Source organism: Bidens hawaiensis, unplaced genomic scaffold, assembly GCF_021521415.1.
Source record: "Bidens hawaiensis isolate Kalapana, Puna unplaced genomic scaffold, B.hawaiensis_p1.1 tig00013897_1, whole genome shotgun sequence".
In the NCBI taxonomy this organism is placed as follows: Eukaryota; Viridiplantae; Streptophyta; class Magnoliopsida; order Asterales; family Asteraceae; genus Bidens; species Bidens hawaiensis.
In genome coordinates, this window is record NW_027492190.1 from 202916 (window position 1) to 225014 (window position 22099).

At 43.7% G+C, this 22099-nt stretch overlaps 1 protein-coding gene across 1 annotated transcript; it reads left to right on the forward strand.

Moving 5' to 3' along the window:
* The first annotated feature begins 900 nt into the window (after positions 1-900).
* LOC143545308 (uncharacterized) lies at positions 901-3159 on the forward strand. Its single transcript, XM_077037228.1, has 7 exons — positions 901-1006; positions 1311-1420; positions 1495-1644; positions 1749-1921; positions 2587-2697; positions 2799-2843; positions 2970-3159. Exons 1-7 carry the CDS (start codon positions 904-906, stop codon positions 3127-3129), a joined length of 852 nt encoding a protein of 283 aa, XP_076893343.1. The 5' UTR covers positions 901-903; the 3' UTR covers positions 3130-3159.
* Positions 3160-22099: the final 18940 nt, after the last annotated feature.

Below are 22099 nucleotides of genomic sequence, written 5' to 3' on the forward strand. Positions count from 1 at the left end.
CTATTCCATTTCTCTACAATTCCATTCTCTGTACCAAACACCCCCTAGTTGCTTATATTGTGAGATGAAAAGTTCCATAAGTTACACTTTTGTAACTTATAAACTTATTGAAAAGTTATAAGGAGGTAAAATAAGGAATCCCAAACACCCCCTTACACCCTGATCTTGAGTTTTTTTAAAGGAGAGAAAAGAAAGAAAAACTAAGGATAGTTAAAAAATGGGTGTTCTTGAGTTTTTAGGTTGGAAAGGAAATGAGTATGAGGAGTTAGGAGAGATTAAATTAATGTATTTTCCCAATAAGTTATCCTCCTAAAAATGGGATGATTACTAAGGATAACTATTTTTTAACATAGTTATCATTTTCTATCCTCTAATTTCCTTCAAACTCAAAAACACAACTAACTAAAAAAGATTTCCTCCCCTTCCCTTCCCTTTCTTATCATCCCTTTCCTTTCCTTTCCTCCTTTTCGTTGTGTTCCCGAGTTGAGTTAAGGAGAGAAAGGAAATGAATTGATTCATTTCCTTTTTTTTCATTTTCAGTTTCTTTTCTCTTTTTCTTTTCTTTCCTTTTCATTCAATTCTTTCCAATTTGAAAAGAAAATAAACTCATCCAATTTGCTCTTCATTTGCTTTGTTTTTCCTTTCCTTTAATGAAATTCAGGAACACACGTTTTCTTGTTTCTTTTCCTTACCTTCCTTAATGAAACTCAGGAACACGACACTTTACTTCTTTCTCTCAATTTCCTTACATTTCTTTCGTTTAATGAGACTCGGGTACGCAGCAATAAAGAAACTCAATAACAATGCGTTAGTGTGAAAGTTGAGAAGAGTGTTTACGCATTTATTTGGGTCCTCCACTTCATTTCATTCAGTCGTAATCGTCTAGCTGGTTGATACACACTCATGGAGGTTGTGGATGCTTCAGAGGCTCTTAGGATACTCGAATCGTCACTTTCTCGAACCAATTGGCGTCTCAAAGCTTCATCAAAGCAACGTCTCGTAACAGGTTTAATAATACTTTCATTTCATTTTGACCTTATATCCTGTGTTGTTTTAACCCTAATTTTACTGCTTTTTAGTTCTAGGAACCCTAATTACACAACAGTAATTGATTGAACTGAAATTAGTTTCCATAGTAATTTTATTAGGTTTCAATGTAAATAATAGAAAGGTGTTGTGTTGCTGGTAACTTATATATCAAATTTTGCTTATTTTAATTTCAAAAGTTTTGTTGACTTCTAAATGCTTTGTAAGTTCAATAGTTTGATATTAAATAAATATTTACAATTAAATTATGTATGTTTTAACAGATATTCTGGCATTATGCACCAGAATGAGACCGGTAATAATGATAGATTATGGTGGAAAGATGCCTGAACTTAGAGACCGATTATGTGCATTTCTCAAGTTTAGCCAAGAGGTAGAGCTACAATTTATATGCAGCTGCTCGTTTTGTATATTTGTGAATAAATGTTTCTTGTGCTCTTTGTTCAGGAGTCTTTGATCTTTGGGAATTTACGGGTCATGGTTATTGAAGATATGATATACTTGGTACATGTCAGAGGGCTTGCAGAACTTATTAAATTAACAGTTAACAAAGAACTGGAATTGCATTTTGTGGATCTTGAACAGGATCCACCAAAGGTTAAAGTTTTGAATGTTATATGAGCTGCTAATATATTTCTCAAGTTATATTTGTTTGCTTATTGTTTTTATGATTTTTTTTATTTTTATGTCAATTATTTCAGATGGTAACTGAGGCCGAAAAGATTTCTACCGGTGCACAATTTGTATCCCTCCAGAAGCTGTTTTTTTCAGTTTTTTGTGATGATGCTACAAGCAATGATAATCAGAATTCTGACTTCATTGATTTGAGTCATTTTATGCAAGATACGCCCGTCACTGTGCCAACTTTGAACGGGTAATTCTTTACATTGAACATTGTAAGCTTATAACATGTGAGTGAATCAAGAAACTGATTTCTGGTTACTCATAACTGACTTCCAACAAATGAAACTAACATGTGATTAAATTTTCAAACTTCCATGTGTTATTTCAAGACTACCTCTGACTTGTTAAGACTATTTTTTTTCTAGGAACAGAAAAAGACTTTGAAAGATAATTAAAATTAATTACGGTCTGATCTGCACATACTATATAGGGTTAGGTTCATTACAAAATACAAAAATAATTGCAAGAGCAAAAAGCACAAAACTTACAAACTTAATATTTTGATCACTGGTTTATATTCTTATATGCTGCACATCTTGAATGCAAATATATATGTTGTTCACATAAAATATCATCAGACTAATTTGTTTATAGCTTTTTTTAACAGTTTACTTACACATGTGTAGGTTTCATATATTAAAGAAATTTTCCTTATTTTTTTATTATTTTTTTTACTTTTAGGAGAGAGAGAGAATAAACAATGCATTTCAACTATTTTCTTATATTTTAAAAATTTTAAGATTGAATAAGTAAATGATTTATTTTGTTATGCCCGCTCTTGCACAAAATTGTGTTCTTCCTATTCATTTACACACACATGTGTATGTAGCAACTAAGATGAGTACATTGTTGCAGGTGGCTTCTTGGTTACCCTGTCGTGTATATTTTTGGCAAGGACCATATACAGGATGCTGTCTATAATCTTTCCACCAAATCATTAAATCTTTTCAACGTTTATGTACGAAGGTTTGTGCTTACTGTTCTTATCGCACCTCTAATTTTATCACGTGAATTAGCGTGTCTGTTATATTAATAATAGTTCTAATTTGGTATACATAAAATTGCAGGAACAGTAGCTCCAGTAAAAGACCTCCACAAGAAGAACTAATGAGGTCAGACTCCTAAGTCCTTTGACCTTTGGTCAATATCTTTGTCAACTCTTTTTTCCTTTTTTTTTTTTTGCTTCATTTTATATTATTCTTTTATGTTATTTTTACACACGAAACGGGTGGAAACAGTTTCTCAGTACCTTACGAACTGAGCATAGAGGGTGATAATGAAGCGTGGGCCGGGACGTTTCTGGCTCGTATGAAGACCAGGTGGGAAAATTGCAGACACATTTGGGGGTCGTTAAAAATGGAGGTCAATGCTACTTACCCACAAGCAATTGCATTGTAATTTGTAACCATTGTTAAGCTCTCTTGTTAGTTTTTATAGTTGTGCATCCCTTTTATGCCTAAAGGGTAAAATAGTCATTGCATGTAATTGAAAGTAACAATGTTTTTATATGCTGTGTGCTGCCTTGATGGAAGGCTAAAGAGCGGACGTATATTAACTTTGGTCTTATAAAACAAGGTTTATGCGTAAATCTCATAGGATACAGAACATATATTATTATTTATCATACATAAATTGTCAAAATAAGTTTTCTGTAATGACTTTTATTTTGTTCTAATCAAGTTTGTCGATTTTTTTCTTTTTTTTGAGACAAAACGTTTGGTGAGATGGGATTGTATGTAGGGGTTGGTGGAATTAGGAAAATTGAAGGAAACACCTAATTCAATTAAGTTGGATAATAACAACTCATTTCAACTTCCACCTAAGTCAGCACTTTTATTAAAAACTTTGGATTTATCGACATATTTTATTCACCACGTGACAATATATATAGAAAAAGAGAAAATTACCAAAATAGCTCATTTCATGAGAGAGAAAACAACAAATAGCACGTGAGATTTGAAATTCCTAAAATAGTCCATCAAATCTCACGTACACGTGAGTTTGTGAGATTCCCCGTGACTTTTCGTGGACGAATCAGATTCTGCTAAGTGTGTTCCATTCCCACCTACCACGATATTTTTCATCCCAAAGCTGTCGGAAACGTAACTTTTGACACCAAATATAACCTGAAAAAAAACCAACTTTAACGTGATGTTTCAAGCTGTTTTCATCGGCAACGTGAGTTTTCAAAATTATGGTTTTTAAAGTTATTTTGAAATTCATCTCCAAAAATGAATTTCAAATGAATTTCAACTTCGAAGACGATTTTCAATTAAAGTTCATTTTCTTCTTCTATTGTAAACCTCACAACCACCCTTCTTCCCCACCACCGCTACCATCCTCACTTTTCCGGTGAATATCACCTCCGTTACCCTCCCATCATCACCTTCTTCCAAATCACACACTTTCAAAAAAATATTATTCCTTTTACTCACACCCTCTCTTATTTCCATTCTTATTATTTCCACCATACTCACCACCCTCTTATACCGCTGCAACCACCACCACAAACCACCATCCTCCGACAGCCACCGCCTGTTTCCGGCCAAACACCCCACCTCCGACAAACCACCACCATTACCCACCACCGCTTCAACTCCTAGCACCCACTACAACCCACCACCACCACCACCACCACCACCATGGGTTCAACGGAGCTCCACCCACTGCCGCCATTACCCCGACAAAATATTTATCATAATAATAACCAACACAACGTAGACGAGTGTTGTTGTTTCACGGACTCCGAGGACAAGTTCTTCTCTCCGACAGGATCATCGCCTGTTGTGTCTGAAACTAAAAAGACGGTGTCGGTGCCGCCATCGCCACCACCGCCGGTGCCGGTGTTGAAGCCGAAGTTGAAAGGTTTGCATTGGGATATAGCACCTCTTTCCAGTAAGATTTATATTATTGGGTTTATAGATAGATACGTAATATTCATGTGGATATTTATAGCTATGGATATTCATTTTGGTTATGATCATCTGCAAAATCTAATGGCTTCCTACAAGAACAAAGATAGGGACTGGTCACTCACTCTATTGTTAGAGCTTGGAGTTGGATGAAGAGGATGACGAAAAAGATTTTTTTAAAAGTCAAAATTCATTTGAAATTCAATTTCCAAAAAAACATAAAAACCATCTTTTTAAAAACTTACGTTGTCGATAAAAACAGCTTGAAACATCACGTTACAGTTGGTTTTTTTCAGGTTATATTTGGTGTCAAAAGTTACGTTTCCGACAGATTTGGGATGAAAAATATCGTGGTAGGTGGGAATGGAACACACTTGGCAGAATCTAATTCGTCCACGAAAAGTCACGGGGAATCTCACAAACTCACGTGTACGTGAGATTTGAAGAGCTATTTTGGGAATTTCAAATCTCACGTGCTATTTGTTGTCTTCTTTCTCATAAAATGGACTATTTTGGTAATTTGCTAATAGAAAAAAGATATTTTGAAAATCCGTTTTGAGTTATGGATTAGGTCCCCACTGGGTATACACAGTAATGTCAAAAATATAAATTATAAAAAATAGATATGTTAAGGCATTCAAAAGTATCCTTTATACAGGAACCTACTGTTTTCTTAGGTTAAGTTTTACAAATACTTCCTAAAATATACACGAACTCCTAAATTAAAAAATAATGTAATTAGGGGAAAGTTAAGGGATCCCCAAATGAAGGATATAGACCTCATAGACAACCTTTATGTGGCGTGGTTGCAACAGTTTTGACTTATTTCGGCTAACCCATGCTCGTTTTAACATACATGTACCAATTTAATTAGGGGTGTGCACAAAACCGGAAAAACCGAACCGAAACCAATAAAACCGAAAAAACCAAACCGAAATAAACCGGTGGTTCGGTTTTGAACTTCAGCAAAAACCGAAATATTGGTTTTGGTTCGGTTTTGTATTTTGTTAATAACCGAAAAAACCGAACCGAACCGAAATAAGCATAACATCATAATCATTAAAACAAAATCTACCGATGAATATTTGTTTAATTTTAACATATTGTTAATACAAATATATTTGGTTTGCAAGTATGGTTAAAAACCAATAATAGGTACTTTCGGTTTTGATTTTGAATTTTAATTTCAAATATGTCCTCTATTATCTTTTAATATTTTAGGTCCAAATATTCAATTTTCTATTAATCATTAGTTTAAAGAAAAAAAAATGGCATGCTCGATTTCAATATCTTGGGCCAAATGTTTTTTGCCCAAAAAGTTTTGGCTCGACTAGCAAACCGAAAAAACCGCTTTCAAAACCGAACCGAACCCAAAAACCGAAAAAACTGAAACCGAATGGTTTTAAAAAATCATAAAACCGAAAGTTTTGTTTTTGGTTCGGTTTTAATCAAAAACCACACCGAACCGCACCATGCACACCCCTAAATTTAACTGGCTATTTCCGCTCAGGCGCCCACACTTATAAAAATCATGGATCTGTCAGCAACAAGAGAACCGTTTATTTAAAGGGTTTGCTTGTCATTATCATAGCTATCGATCTTTGCATGTCGTGTAAGCATTTGGTTCAAATATTGTGTTGTTTTTAACCATTTTAAAGGCTGCATGCCTTGCTAAAGCCACAGGTAAAAGAAATGAAAATAGTTCAACTTTATAATAATCACTAAAAAAGTTGCTCATAAGACCACCCGTAGTGGTGGCTTACCAGCGTTGTGAACCAAAACGCGGGGGGGTACACCGCCCCCGCCCCCCCCCCCCCCCCCGCGTTATGTTGATTTCATTTTTGCAAGCGTTGTATATAAAACGCTGAGAATGGCACCAAAAAACAAGTGTATAACTCTGGAAACACCGCCCCCCTCCAAGTTATGGAGGCTTTATGACTACACTTGTTTTTTGTACAAACCATAACTCTGATTGGGCGCCACGTGGCGCATGACCCCTGGATGTGGAGCTTTACGACTACACATGGTCTAAGTTCCACTTAATCAAGCAATACATTGGATTATTGGAAACTTAGCATCAACAAAACAAAAACATCTACCAAACAAACCCAGGTCATTGAAAATCGACGATCAAATCACTAGTTTCAGTAATCAGCAAGACTCAAAAACTCTTTGCCCTATACTATTTCCTCAAGCATTTGCTTGATTGACGACAAACCAAAATCATATCAAAGAAATCGGATTATTCCATCAAGAAGAAAAACGAGGCTGCGATCTATTGATGCACGTGCATAAAGGTGTCGACCTCTGACACAGTTGGAAGGGCCGGAATCGCACCCTTTTTGGTGGTGGTGATGGCTCCACAAGCACACGAATACCTCAATAGTTCTTTCAACCTTCCTTCATCCTACATTTCAATATTATGTTACAACATATGATAATATCATACTGTCATAGTGTCATTATTCAAGACTCGGCATCGGGTTTTATATTAGTCACGGTCAGTTAAGCGTGTCCAAGTAAGGATTTGATACATTTGACATGAAAGCGGTCACTTTTGTTCATTTTCAACCACTGACACGTTAATCCGTTTGACATGATAAATTTACAAATCATTAGAAAGATATTCCCCAAAGTTCAAACCATAAAAAGCAATAATCAAACATTTTTACTAGATAATTTACAAATTTGGAACCTATATATTACATATAATATATTTGTAGGGGTATGGTACTAAACCCGGCTTACGACCTTAATTTATTATGTTTGGCTTGTTTTATTATATGGGCTAATACAATATTATTGGGCTGAGGGGGTTTTGTGGAGGTAACCCTAACTGGGCTAGGCCCATTAGGGTACCATGATGGTGGCCATGAGGCTCCCTATATAAGGAGGTCTCCACCTCCTTGTTAAGGGTTGGTTGTTCTCAATAAGAGCCACCACCATAACCATTTTTGTGTCTGTAAACAAGAGATCCTTGAGATTTTTTAGCAGTCACCTCCACACCCCCAAAAACCATTGTAGATCTTAAGCTACCGGAGAAGAAGATCGAGTCGTGGTTCGTTCATCTCGAAGACCGGGGAACATCGTCATGGATCAGGTCAGATTCATTTCATGTTTCTACATTGGCGCCATCCGTGGGACAGGCAACGAACCACGTCTTGTTTTTCGTCTCGGTCCTCCGATCTGTTCATCAAATACTCTAGGTTCTACGATTTCTTCTTTCAGATCTGTTCTATGGAAGTCCAAAAATCCGTAGATCTGAAAATATTTCTAGATCCGGAAATATACAAGAAGAAATACCACCAAACTTTGGGGAAAACCCTTAGATCTGTGTGTTTTATAAGTGAAATATACCAGATCTAGTTATGATTTTTTCAGATTTGGGTTCGTTTGAGCAATAATCACCTTTCATATTCATAGATCTATAAATCCTTTCAGATCTGTTGGTTTTTACATAAAACCTACCTGATGTGGATATTCAGATTTGTTCCACGCGCGCTCAACCATTCTCCATGCATGCGCGCTCAACCCCGCCATGCATGCGCGCTCAACACCCCGCCATGCATGCGCGCTCAACTCCCCGCCATGCATGCGCGTTCAACTCCCGCCATGCATGCGCGCTCAACCCTCCGCCATGCATGCGCGCTCAACCCTTCACCATACATTCACCGAAAGCTCTCGCATAACGTATGTTAGCCTAATAATATCCCAAACGGCCACGCGCCAAACATAAAGGTCGGGAGCCCAATAATATCCCAAACGGCCACGCGCCAAACATAAAAGGTCGGGAGCCTAATAATATCCCAAACGGCCACGCGCCAAACATAAAGGTCGGAAGCCTAATAATATCCCACATGGCCACGCGCCAAACATAAAGGTCGGGAGCCTAATAATATCCCAAACGGCCACGCGCCAAACATAAAGGTCGGGAGCCCAATAATATCCCACATGGCCACGCGCCAAACATAAAGGTCGGGAGCCTAATAATATCCCACATGGCCACGCGCCAAACATAAAGGTCGGGAGCCTAATAATATCCCAAATGGCCACGCGCCAAACATAAAGGTCGGGAGCCTAATAATATCCCACATGGCCACGCGCCAAACATAAAGGTCGGGAGCCTAATAATATCCCAAAAAGGCCACGCGCCAGCGTAGGTTAGGCACACCTCATAATTTGCCCGAGGATGGGAACCTTGTAATACATCCACTTTTAGTTGATATGTTTTTGCAGGTTCGGCTACGAGTCGCACAAGTACCTATTACATTATTATTATTATCTGGCCGTTTGTGCCTCCATTATTATTTTGAAGACAAGCCGGGATAGTCATCCTGCATAGAAGAGGCCTTTGTGGGCCAGTCAATATCATCATATTATAGCTTATAAGCCGCAACTCGCGCATGCTTCATTATTTTATAGCTCGTAAGTCGCCTCGCGCGCAAGCTTCATTATTTTTATAGCTCGTAAGCTGCCTCGCGCGCAAGTTGCGTTACATTATTATCGAGATGCGCACTCTATCTTTTATCAGGCCCCGCGCCACTATTGTTATGATGCGTGCTATATCTTATTCATGCCAGTGCACCATTATTATCATAAGGATCACAACATGTCACCATCATGGAGAAAACCTCTCAAAACTCAAAGACAATAAAGACAAGGCCGAAGAAAGGGGAAAAAACCGCCTCATATCCTAACACACCTTATGAAGTCCAGAGCTCCACCTAAACGCTTGCACGCCTAGGAGCAACACTGGACTTGGGGGGCTTGTAGGGGTATGGTACTAAACCCGGCTTACGACCTTAATTTATTATGTTTGGCTTGTTTTATTATATGGGCTAATACAATATTATTGGGCTGAGGGGGTTTTGTGGAGGTAACCCTAACTGGGCTAGGCCCATTAGGGTACCATGATGGTGGCCATGAGGCTCCCTATATAAGGAGGTCTCCACCTCCTTATTAAGGGTTGGTTGTTCTCAATAAGAGCCACCACCATAACCATTTTTGTGTCTGTAAACAAGAGATCCTTGAGATTTCTTAGCAGTCACCTCCACACCCCCAAAAACCATTGCAGATCTTAAGCTACCGGAGAAGAAGATCGAGTCGTGGTTTGTTCATCTCGAAGACCGGGGAACATCGTCATGGATCAGGTCAGATTCATTTCATGTTTCTACAATATTGTTTTTTTATAATCATTACACTATATAAATACTAGATGTCTAGATCATTAACAAATTGTGTTTATAAAAGAAAACTTTAATAATCTATTCTTCTAATAAAATGATTCTAAGATGTCCTATGCATTAAAACTACACCTTAGACTGAATTCAACCCGTTTGACATAGTTTTTTTACAGTGGTTCTACCTTTTAGACTCGCTAGAGGTTAAATTTTTTTATTTATGTAAAATCGATTTTGATTAAAGCATCAAAATGCGAAAATATTACCTCTAACACGGATTGGTCATCAACGATCTTTGGTAGAAGAGCACCAACAAAAGAGTCACCTGCAAGTATTTTATTATATGGACACGTGGTAACCCTCTACTTCAAGTATTTTACAGTTATTTTTAAGAATCTAAGTTGGTTTCTTCCACGATTCCAGTTAAGGCTCCATCAAACACAAAACATTGATTTAGAAGCAGAGAGGTTGAAGACGGTTTTTGTTTCATTAGGTACGTCTGAAACAAAAACTAACTGGTCCCGCAAAGCCCAGTTGGACCCGCGAGTCACACCTTGAAGAGGTACGTCTGCGCAAAGACTAACTAGTCCCGCAGGACCCACCATGCTCAGAGAGATGAAGACCTTACACGCAGTAAGCCAGCTGTTCCCGCAGGAAAGCCTCCCTTGGTACAATACCTTGCCTGTTCCCGCAGCTATGGGTACAAGCCAAGAAGGAAGGCTACCCGCACTAACGGTAAGGCTACACGCATGAGGCACTAACTCTTATACTTCAGTAATGTCACCGGAAGAAGGAATGAGCAAGGCGGGAATATTCCCGCCCAAAAGAGCCAGTCCGTACGCTTCTGGAAGATCTTTTGTACTATACCTGCCAAGGTATGGACAAAATAGACAAGATCTGACCAAAGCAGCCCATGAACCAATCACAGGGTGACAGCTCACCGACAATAGTACGAGGAGGAGCACGCTCTAGTACAAAACGTCACTATCAGCCGCTGCCTACCCACCAGCTCCCATCGTGGCACGTACATAGCCCGTAGTTGGTGGAAAAGGAATAGTATACAGCCGGCCATGTCACTATCAGCCGCTGCCTACCCACCAACTCCCATCGTGGCACGTACATAGCCCGTAGTTGGTGGAAAAGGAATATTATACAGCTGGCCGTACCTGCTTGGAAACCTACCTTCGGCTATAAATACTCCAATACCTTGGAACGGTATCATCATCTTATCTTCTCTAGCTATTTCTCTCAATATACACTTATATTCAGAGCAATCTAGTCTGATTCTCACGCCGGAGGGTGGTCACAAGGAGGAACCCCCCCCCCCTTCTCAGTGACGAGCTCACGGTATCTGTTTTGCAGGTCTAGAAGAATAACCATCTTTGCCGGACCTAACCCTCGTGGGAAACATCTACTTAACCCTAAGATTATCCGTAATCTGCCGTGGTCACTTAGTGTTTCTTCATTGGCGCCATCCGTGCATAAAAGCTAGAACTAATTCTTTTTCTCAGCTTTTTCAAAACCACTGGAAAGATGGTTAAGGTTACTCCGATGCCAAGGCCAACGAGTGACCAAGAAACCCCGGTAACCACAACCCCAGCTACTGGGGGGAACACCGGCGAGTACACAGTTTTTACGAACACTACCCCGGTTACCCAAGCCGGGGCAAGTGCAGTAAACAATCCGCCCCTGGGATTCAATGATACCCAGTTGGAGAAACAACAGACGAAGCTCCCCCGCCAAACACTTGATCAAGTTAAAGCTTGGGCGGAAGCACGTCAAAAAGAATTCCAAGCTGAGTTGGATGAACGTTTACGTTCACTCCAACAGGCTAATGACGAATTCGGAAGCACTCGACAACAGCTCAACATGAGTAATGATTGCGAGTATTCGGATGATGAGTGGGAAGAATCTGACAGTGACGCAAACCCTCGTCATAAGACGAAAGGGAAGCGTAAGGAAGCAGACTTCCAGCCGAGAATAAATTTTGGAGAAACCTTTAAGCCAAGGAACGCGGGGGGAAACCCACGTGACTTCTCCAAGACTTTCAGGCCAACTGTTGCAAATGCGGGAACGTCCAAGTTTGCAAGGGACATTGCGGAAGCAATCGCCCCGAAGAGTGCCAAACAGATGTCCAACATCGGCACTTATGATGGCATATCCGACCCAGACGATCACTTGAACAGATTCATAGCGGGGGCAACCGTCAGCAACTGGACGGAACCCACGTGGTGTTATATGTTCCAGATGACGCTGGTCGGAGCGGCCAGGGCGTGGTTTGACCGTCTACCGGTCCACCACATCTATGATTGGACGGACTTCCAGCACAAGTTCAGCCAGCACTTCAGTCAACAGAGAAAATATACTGAAGAGCAGTGGACGATCCTCAAATGCGTTAGAGAGGAGGATGAATCTTTGCCAGAATTCATCACTCGCTTCAACTCAAAGAAGCTGAGTCTGGGCACCATAAGTGAAGATCTCGTTCGCGCCGCTTTCATCCAGGGCGCCGAATACCCAGAGCTTATCCTCACATTGACGGGTAAAGATGGCATGCCATCCACATGGGATGCCATCATGACGGCAGCTAAGCGCTTTGCCGAAACGGGGAAGCAACTGGGTAGGAATCTTCCCCATAGTACAAACCTCTACACGCAAAGGACCAGAGAGAATAATGTCCGCACCGCCCGACAAAACAAGAAGAGGAAGCTTGGTATTTGGCAGTCAAGGGTAAACTTTGACACCTCATCCAGCTCTCGCCCTTTATTAGGCGGAAGGGATAACACGCACTCATCAAGCCGGAATCCTAGATGGACGCCACTCACCAAAAGCGTCATAGAGATATTTGCCACTGAGAAACTCCCATGGCCAAAAGCTCCAATGATCCGACAGCGCCATAACGCTGATCAGAGCAAATCCTGTGACTTCCACGGGACAAAGGGCCACACCACCGAGGAGTGTACATCTTTGAAGGATATTGTCGAAACATTCGTCAAAGATGGAAACCTTACACACCTTGTGGCATCAATCAAAAATGGGGGGAGAAATGATAATCGGTACAAGGGCAACGGACGAAAGCCCGTCGACATCAGCATTCACATGGTTCATGGTAACGTCAGAGGAAGAAAACGACGAACGACAGAACCATGTGCGTGGAAGGAAGCTGAAGTGCGCTTCCCGCGAGTGCCAGGAGGGCCCAACAAAGAAGGCCCTATAGTCATCAAAAGCCAGCTGGGGCACTACATCACTTCCCGCACTCTTGCTGATAATGGCGCTTCGTCAACGGTCATGTACAGGCAGTTCTTCGACAAGCTAGACGACGAAGACAAAGAAAGCCTGGAAACGGTCTACGCCTCGATGGAAGGGTTCGATGGCAGCACAAACACCCCCTGGGTATCCTATCTTTCCCCGTCACTCTCACGGACGGGAAACACTCCCGCACATAAGACGTGGACTTCGTCGTAATGAGGAAGCCACACCACACATACGACATTCTCTTCGGGAGAGACGGGATGGCACGATTCAATGCCGTGGTATCTTCAGTCCACGGCATGATGGGGTGGCCAACAGCTGAAGGTGTAGCGATGATCACCGGTATTCCCCAGGTATGCATCGCATCTGTCTCATCTAAACCCAAACCAAAGATGGCTAAACCAACCATTACCGAACCAGAAGAATGGGCCTTCAATGGCAAATACCCAGACCAGGCTGTTACCATTGGCCCAACAATCACCGATCCCACACGCACCTTGCTCAAACGCTTACTGCAGAAAAACGCTGACATCTTCGCGTGGACACCAGCTGACATGACTGGTGTACCTCGAAGTAAGGCAGAGCATAAGCTCAAATGTGACCCGGCTTTTACGCCGGTCATACAAAAGCGTCGAGTAATGGGGGCGGAACAGGCAAACGCGTGTAGAACCCAAGTCAAGGAACTCCTTGATGTGGGCATCGTACGCGTTAGTAGATATCAAACATGGGTTGCAAATCCCGTCATGGTACCGAAATCTAACAAACAATGGCGCATGTGCATAGATTTCAAAGACCTAAACAAAGCATGCCCCAAAGATTGTTACCCGTTACCCGAAATTGACCTTAAGGTTGATTCGTTAGCACCGTTTCGCCTTAAATGCTTCCTTGATGCGTATAAGGGATACCATCAAATCCACATGGCCGTTGACGATCAGGACAAAACCGCATTTTGGACGCCCGATGGCACGTTTTGTTATCAAATGATGCCATTCGGACTTAAGAATGCCGGGTCCACATACCAACGCCTGATGGACAAAGAGTTTCATGCTCAAATTGGGAGGAACTTGGAAGTTTACATGGATGACTTGGTCATCAAAAGCCCTGAGCCAGAAGCGATGTTGAAAGACATCGAAGAAACTTTCAACACGCTTAGAAAGATAAACATGAAGCTCAACCCGAGCAAGTGTTCTTTTGGAATGGAAGAAGGGAAGTTCTTAGGAGTCATCGTTACCAAAGATGGCTTCAGAGCGAACCCTGAAAAGGTCGAAGCCATTATCAAAATGGAATCACCTACTACCATCAAACAAGCTCAGACACTGAAAGGACGACTAGTCGCACTTAACCGCTTTTTGGCGAATCATGCGGATAGGTCATTCCCATTCGTGTCAACATTGAGAAACTGTTTAAAGAAAACGCACTTCCGCTGGACACCAGAAGCGGAAGCAGCTTTTCAAGAGATTCGGTCACGCTTGATCGAACTCCCAACGCTTACAGCACCAGAAGCGGGGGAGGAGTTAATCCTATACCTCTCCACCACAGATAGAGCAACCGGGGCAGTCCTGCTAGTAGAACGAAAAGGCATCCAGATGCCCATCTACTATGTTAGCCGCGTCTTAACAGACGTCGAAACCCGGTACTCTACTTTGGAAAAATTAGTCTTAGCACTCGTACAGACTTCACGCAGGTTAAGACGGTATTTCCAAGGTCACCCAATCACCATTCTCACCAACTTCAAACTTGCAAACGTTCTAGGCAAACCCGAGTTGTCAGGACGCCTAGCCAAATGGGCAATAGAATTGGGAGAATATGCGATAAAGTACAAGCCAAGACCAGCCATAAAAGGCCAGGTCTTGGCCGACTTTATTGCAGAAGTCCCCGCTTCGCGGGAGAAAGAGTGCCAGGAAGAGGCTCAACCCTCTCCAGCACAGGACATTGATGATATCTGGCGACTCTACACAGATGGAGCAGCCAACAACGAGGGTTCAGGCGCAGGGTTGAAACTAACCAACCCAGCAGGCCAAGAGTACACTTATGCTATTCGACTGGATTTTCCAAGTACGAATAACGAAGCGGAGTACGAAGCATTCTTGGCCGGATTGAGAATTGCGCGTAAGATGGGAGTGAAAAACTTGGAAGGCCACGTGGATTCCATGTTAGTAGCCAACCAAATAAACGGGACGTACACGGCCGTGAACGACACAATGGCCCTGTACCTCGCACAAGCAAAAACCCTTATGCGCGATTTCAACGATTGTAAAGTCATACACGTCAAGCGAAGCGAAAACAAATCTGCGGAGACGTTAAGCAAGCTTGCATCGTTAGCCTTCACCCACTTAGGAAAGGACATCCGCATTGAACTCCTTGGAACACCATCAGTCCCGCACAAGGAAATTTGTGTCATCCAAACCGGCACGGAAACGTGGATGACACCAATCATAAATTACCTTGCGGCGGGTATACTACCAGAGTAAAAAACACAAGCAAGAAAGATACGCTGTAAAGCACTGAATTATCAACTCGTTGATGACATACTTTACAGGCGTAATTTTCTTGGCTCACTCCTAAGATGCGTGGACAACCAAGATGCTGATTACCTCCTAAGGGAAGTACACGAAGGCATCTGCGGAGTACACGCAGGTCCACGCGCAGTTGTAGCTAAGCTAAACAACGCGGGATACTTTTGGCCGGGGATGCATACGGATGCGCTGGCATACATCAGGAAATGCAGGTCCTGCCAACTTTACGCACCCAACACGCATCTCCCAAAAAATGAACTTGTTCCAGTCACTTCTTCATGGCCATTTCAGAAGTGGGCCATCGATGTGACGGGCCCGTTTCCCACAGCAGCAGGGAACGTTCAGTTCCTAGTGGTAGCTATCGATTACTTCATTAAGTGGATAGAAGCAAAACCCTTAGCCCAAACAACCGCAAAACATATCAAAAAATTTATTTGGGAATTTATTATTTGTCGTTTTGGACTTCCACAGAATTTGGTGAGCGATAACGGCACCAACTTTGCTGACAAGAAGCTACAAATGTGGCTGGAAGAACTTCAAATCACCCACACCTTTACCTCAGTGGCGCACCCGCAGGGTAATGGTGAGGTGGAAAGAGCAAATAAGAGCATCGTCGACGGCATAAAGAAAAGACTCTTGGAACATAGATCCGGCTGGGTGGACGAAGTTCCACACGTCCTTTGGGCAAACAGAACGCTGAAAAAGGCAAGTACGGGAGAAACCCCGTTCAGCCTCACCTATGGCACTGAAGCCATGGTCCCGGTCGAAATTGGTCTACCCTCACCAAGGGTCTTGGCTCAACCAGAAGACAATGATGCGGAAAGACGGTTAGACCTTATGCTAACCGAAGAATGCAGAGACTTAGCCGCAGCGTGTGAAGAGAATTACAAACGACAAATGCAAAAGTACTACAATACGCGGGTAAAACTCTGCAACTTCAATATCGGAGACTACATACTGCGTAACAACGAGGCTTCAAACCAAGAGCGTCCAGGAAAGCTGGCCCCGGTTTGGGAAGGGCCATACATTATCAAAGAAGTTTTGGGAAAAGGCGCATACCGGCTCGAAAGGCTCGATGGCACCCCCATCCCAAGAGCATGGAATGGAGCTCAATTACGCAGATGTTACATGTAGATCAATTCCAAACTTGTAAAGAAAAGGTCTAGAGCCACTTCTAATGGAAATGATTCTCCTTTATCACATTGTGTTGATAGCCTTACCTTTATACTTATGAACTTTCCAGACTGATATGCCGGTATTCACCGCATAAATAAGTGTGGAAAGAAGTAAGTCGTTGCGTGTGGAAGGCGGCAAAACCCGCATAAACATAAAAACAGTAAAAATTTATAAGGAAAAGATGAGGAAAACCTTCACGCAGGTCAGATTTAGGTAAAGTTTGGCCATCCTACTAAGTGAAAGTGACGGTCTTACCCGCACAATCATGATACAGGAAGCAAAACTTGAACTTATTATCTAATACGTTGACAGGTTAACTTATCCTTAACACTTAGAAAATTGCTAAGTTAAACTAAAATATGCATGAATAAAACATATATGGTTTACAAGGCAAGGCATTAACAAAAACATTTATATTCCATAAAAATTCAAAGATTACAAAAATGGCTGGGCATCTACCCGCCTACAAAAATGTAAATCTATCCTAGCGGGTGGAAGGGATCTCAAGGTTCAAGCTTCAGGACCACTCCCTCCAAACCCACTTGAACCCGCACCATCAGTTGGCTGTGGCGGTTCAAGGAAAGCCTTGAGAATAGTTAGCCCATCATCAGCAGCAATCTCGTTCACCTTCTCCACCACCGGATGGGGGAAGGCAGCATACTGGTTCACTGCTTGGTCGTAAGCAGCTTTAGTGTCCAAGTCATAAAGAGGGAAGTTGGAAGGCGGGATGCCCTGCTCAACAAACCCCAGACCAAGCAGGAAACCAGCCTTTTCCCCATCCTCATGAGAAGCGTTGAGGGCTGCGCTCATAGCATCGTCATATGATGTGTTCGTGAAGATCCGATGCACAACCTACAAAATAAAAATATATCAAAAACTTATCTACGTATGAAGAAAAGCGTAAAGAAGTTACGGAATTACGCATACCTGCGACAACGCTTCTCGTAGAAGCCATTCCTTGGTGATCAGAGCTTCCTGGAGGGCAGCTTGAGCTTGATCACGGGCGCGTTCGGCTTCGTTTTTGTTAAGGTTGGCGAGCAACACATCCTTAGCAGCAGCCTCTTCAACGCCCTTCAGCTTACGCTCAGTGCGGTCAAGCATACCCTTCTGATCCAGAAGCTCTTGGAGCTTCTTGGCGTCTTCTAAGGCCAAGGCATCATGAGCCTGCTGGAGCTTCTCTAATTTGGCTTTAAGCTCTTCGTTTTCAGTGCGTAGAGGCTCGGCAACAGCTTCAGCCTTGGTGGCCCTATCGGTCGCGTTCCGCGCAGTTTCCTTAGCCAACCTAAGCTGTTCGTTAACAGCTTGGGTAGCCTTGGAACGGGCCTCATGCCGGGCCTGGACCTCGACCTCAAGGTCCTTGAAGGCCTTCTCCTTCTCCGCAGCAACCATGGCAAGCCTTTTGTTTTCCTCCCGCAATGCACGCGCCTGAGCCACTTCCAGGCTACACGTCGTCTTTAACTTGTCGTTTTCACGACAAAGCAACTCGACGCGCGGCTGCATTCGAGCAAGGAGAATTCGAAGCTCATTGGTTAGCCTACCCTCCTGGTAGCTAGCCATGGCCTCCCCTAACGCACCGCTTGGGGCGGCGTGGCGCGCCCATTCGACGCAGTCCACAGCCGTTCGAAGGGTTGTTCCCCGGCGGATGTTCCACCGTGGAACATACACCTCATTGGAATCTGAAACTGCAAAAACAAAAAACAGTTAGGAAAAAATGATAAAAAAAAAGATAAAGATAATAGGCCAAAATAACCCTACGCACCTGTAGGGTCGATAACAGGCCGGTAGTCGCCAAACCCATCATCCGAACCTAAGGGATATCCATCCAAGAGGTCAGGGAGATGGGAAGGAGGCAGAGATTGGCTAGAAGCCCCAACCCTGAACATACCTGATGAACCGGCCATGGACGAGGTAGTCGCCGGTGCCGGAGGAGGCATGGTTGAAGCCGTCGCGGTAGAGACCATCGGAGGTGAACTCACTGGAGGTGAACTCACAACCGTGGCCACCGCTGCGGAAGAGCCCGCAGAAAAATCACCGCCGGCTCAGTGAAGAATGCAGTGAAGATGGCACTGACAGCCGGCGGAGATGACGTCACAATTGGAACAGTTGCCTCAACGGGATGAGCAACTGAACCAACAGTGCAAACAGGCGCAGCCGCCTGGGTCATCGCCTCGGGTAGGTTGACCAAACCTACCGTCGTGGGTCCAGAACTGCTCCTTCCCGCACCACTTTGGAATGCGGTTGCATCCACGCCTGCATGAAGATAAAACAATATTAAAAACAATGGCGGAAAGAAACGCGGGAAAGATAAATAAAAAGTATACTTACGGGTTTTCTTAATCTTGAAGGTTCTGACGGGCGGGGACGAACCCGATGGAACTGCCCTCTTCACGCCAGTCACCGTCGTAGAACTTGGTGGCTCGGAGGTGACAGCTGTCTCAACCTCCGAGACAATCGTCTCACCACCACCAGGGTTCCCCGCCGCCCCCTCGCTTTCAGTCTCGGAGTCAGACTGATTTCCTAGGTCGACGGCGGAGGTAACCTTTGCCTTGCCCTTCACGGCGGCAACTTTCTTCTTCCTCACGAAGACAGGCCCATCTGCGGATTCCTCATCAGAAGATGACAAAATTAGAGGAACTCCAGCAGAAGTCTGAGCATGCAGAGGGCGAGGATTAAAGAATCCCTTACCTGGCCGCGTGGCGCTCAAAATCTCGTGGCCTAGCGGGTAAACCTCCACGAACTTACCCGCCATTTGCTCCAAAATGGGCAACTCGTTCTCGTCGAGATCACGAGTACCCAGTCGAGCGGGACCACCAGTCTCCCGCGGTTGCAGAAGCGATTGCAAATTGTTCCCCTCTGAAAATAAAAAGAGAAACAGTTAGAAGAAAAACCCTAAGCCAGCAAAAAAGACGGAGCATACCGTAGGGAGTAGAATTCAAACCGTATTCAAGGATGATAGGTAGTTGCGGCGTCCCAGAACCGGCATCCTTCCATACCCGGCTCATCCCGAGCATCACCATCCCAGACTCCGCAAAGCGGTAAACCGGAGTCTGGATCTGGGAGATCTTGGTAAACCATTCCGTCTCCTGGTAGTTGGAGGCGTGAAGGTTGGGAAGTGCTCTCCCGTTCTTGAATGTCATCGCAATGGGGACGACACGGGCAGAGATGTAAAAGAACTCCCGTTTCCAAGACCGAAGACTGCGCTCGGTAGCGCAGATCTTCAAACCCTTGATCTGGGTGACCAAGGTATACCAGCCTTGGATGCACCTCCAGGAGTAGAAGGTCATCAGGCGGTCGACACGGGGCTCGATGCCCAGAATGTGGCACACCCATTCAAAATGGCGGACCTTAGCGATCGCCATTGGGTGTACCTCCGTCAAGTGTACACCGTGTTTCTCCAAAACATGGTATACAAACTTCGTTAATGGGAATCTGAGATTCCCATACATGAAGAATGAGGCATAAACCCTTATCTTGCCCTTGGGGGCATCATACACCGTCTGGTGAGGCTCTGTAAACTCAGGCTCGTAGGGCTCGAGCATGAACTTCTTGACGATGTAGTGATACAAATCGACAGAAAGAGCACACTGGCACTCGCCAGCAGTACTCTTGTCGTCCTTGTCAGACGCGGACATCGGGTTCTCAGGGTATACGTCGGACTCTTCTGCGGTAACCTCAGGATCGTGAACGGAAGACATGTTTTAAGGTAGGAAAGAGAACGATTTCAGGAGAATGCTCGACAGAAAAGTTAGAGTATTTGCCGGAAATCGCTTAGAAGAAGAAGAGTGAAGTGAAGGTGTGAATTGAAATGCACCCTCTCCCCCCTTTATATACTCATCGCAATGAATGCGATGAATTTAATGCGGAGGAGAGAGGAAGCGCAGGTGCAATGAAATGGCGACACGTGGAAAGCGCAAGCTGGCAACAGCTGTCGACAGGACGCGTGCCGTAAAATTCGCGCCCACGCGCCCAGGAACTCGCGCCCACGCGCCTGAAAAAGCGTCTGGAATGACCATATACTGTCACGTTGCCATAACTTCCTGCACATCCTGAACTGTCAGAAGAAACCGTCGGAAGACGCTAACGTCCCTTCAACAGTTTGGACTGTTCTTATCCTTTCACCAACTCTTCGAATTTCAAAAAGATTCAAAAATAAGAAGGAATATACCCCTCACCTTGGGAAGCAAAAAACCATAAGACAAGTGCGGGTACAGTGTCAAGGCGAAACCCTTCACATACTTAGCACTTGCAGGGAATTGAAGCCAAGAAGGATCTTGTGAGCCATGCTTGTGGAAAGGGAAATAACACCTTCGCATGGCGGGAACGTGGACAACTAGATTGTTTGAAACTTCAAGGTGGAATTGGTAGTTTAACATAACTGATCACTATGTCCAAAACTACCAAAACCTCGTGAAGAGTCTATACAAGTGAAAGTCAACGCTCCCGACTTGCGAAGAGGTTAAACACCTACCCGCATCATAACCAAAGATCAGGCAGAAAAGTCGGGAATTTCTGCAAGTGACATTAGGAAAACCGCGGGAAGAATCCCCACGGAAAACCTTAAAAAACAAAAACATCTTTAAAACCCCTTGCTTAAAGTCCAAAAGTTCACCTCACTTATTAACAATTCATGAGAAGAACAATGGACTGGGGGGACTTGAAGAGGTAGGTCCCCGCAAAGCCCAGTTGGACCCGCAAGTCACACCTTGAAGAGGTACGTCTGCGCAAAGACTAACTGGTCCCGCAGGACCCACCATGCTCAAAGAGATGAAGACCTTACACGCAGTAAGCCAGCTGTTCCCGCAGGAAAGCCTCCCTTGGTACAGTACCCTGCCTGTTCCCGCAGCTATGGGTACAAGCCAAGAAGGATGGCTACCCGCACTAACGGTAAGGCTACACGCATGAGGCACTAACTCTTATACTTCAGCAATGTCACCGGAAGAAGGAATGAGCAAGGCGGGAATATTCCCGCCCAAAAGAGCCAGTCCGTACGCTTCTGGAAGATCTTTTGTACTATACCTGCCAAGGTATGGACAAAATAGACAAGATCTGACCAAAGCAGCCCATGAACCAATCACAGGGTGACAGCTTACCGACAATAGTACGAGGAGGAGCACAAGCTCTAGTACAAAACGTCACTATCAGCCGCTGCCTACCCACCAGCTCCCATCGTGGCACGTACATAGCCCGTAGTTGGTGGAAAAGGAATATTATACAGCTGGCCGTACCTGCTTGGAAACCTACCTTCGGCTATAAATACTCCAACACCTTGGAACGGTATCATCATCTTATCTTCTCTAGCTATTTCTCTCAATATACACTTATATTCAGAGCAATC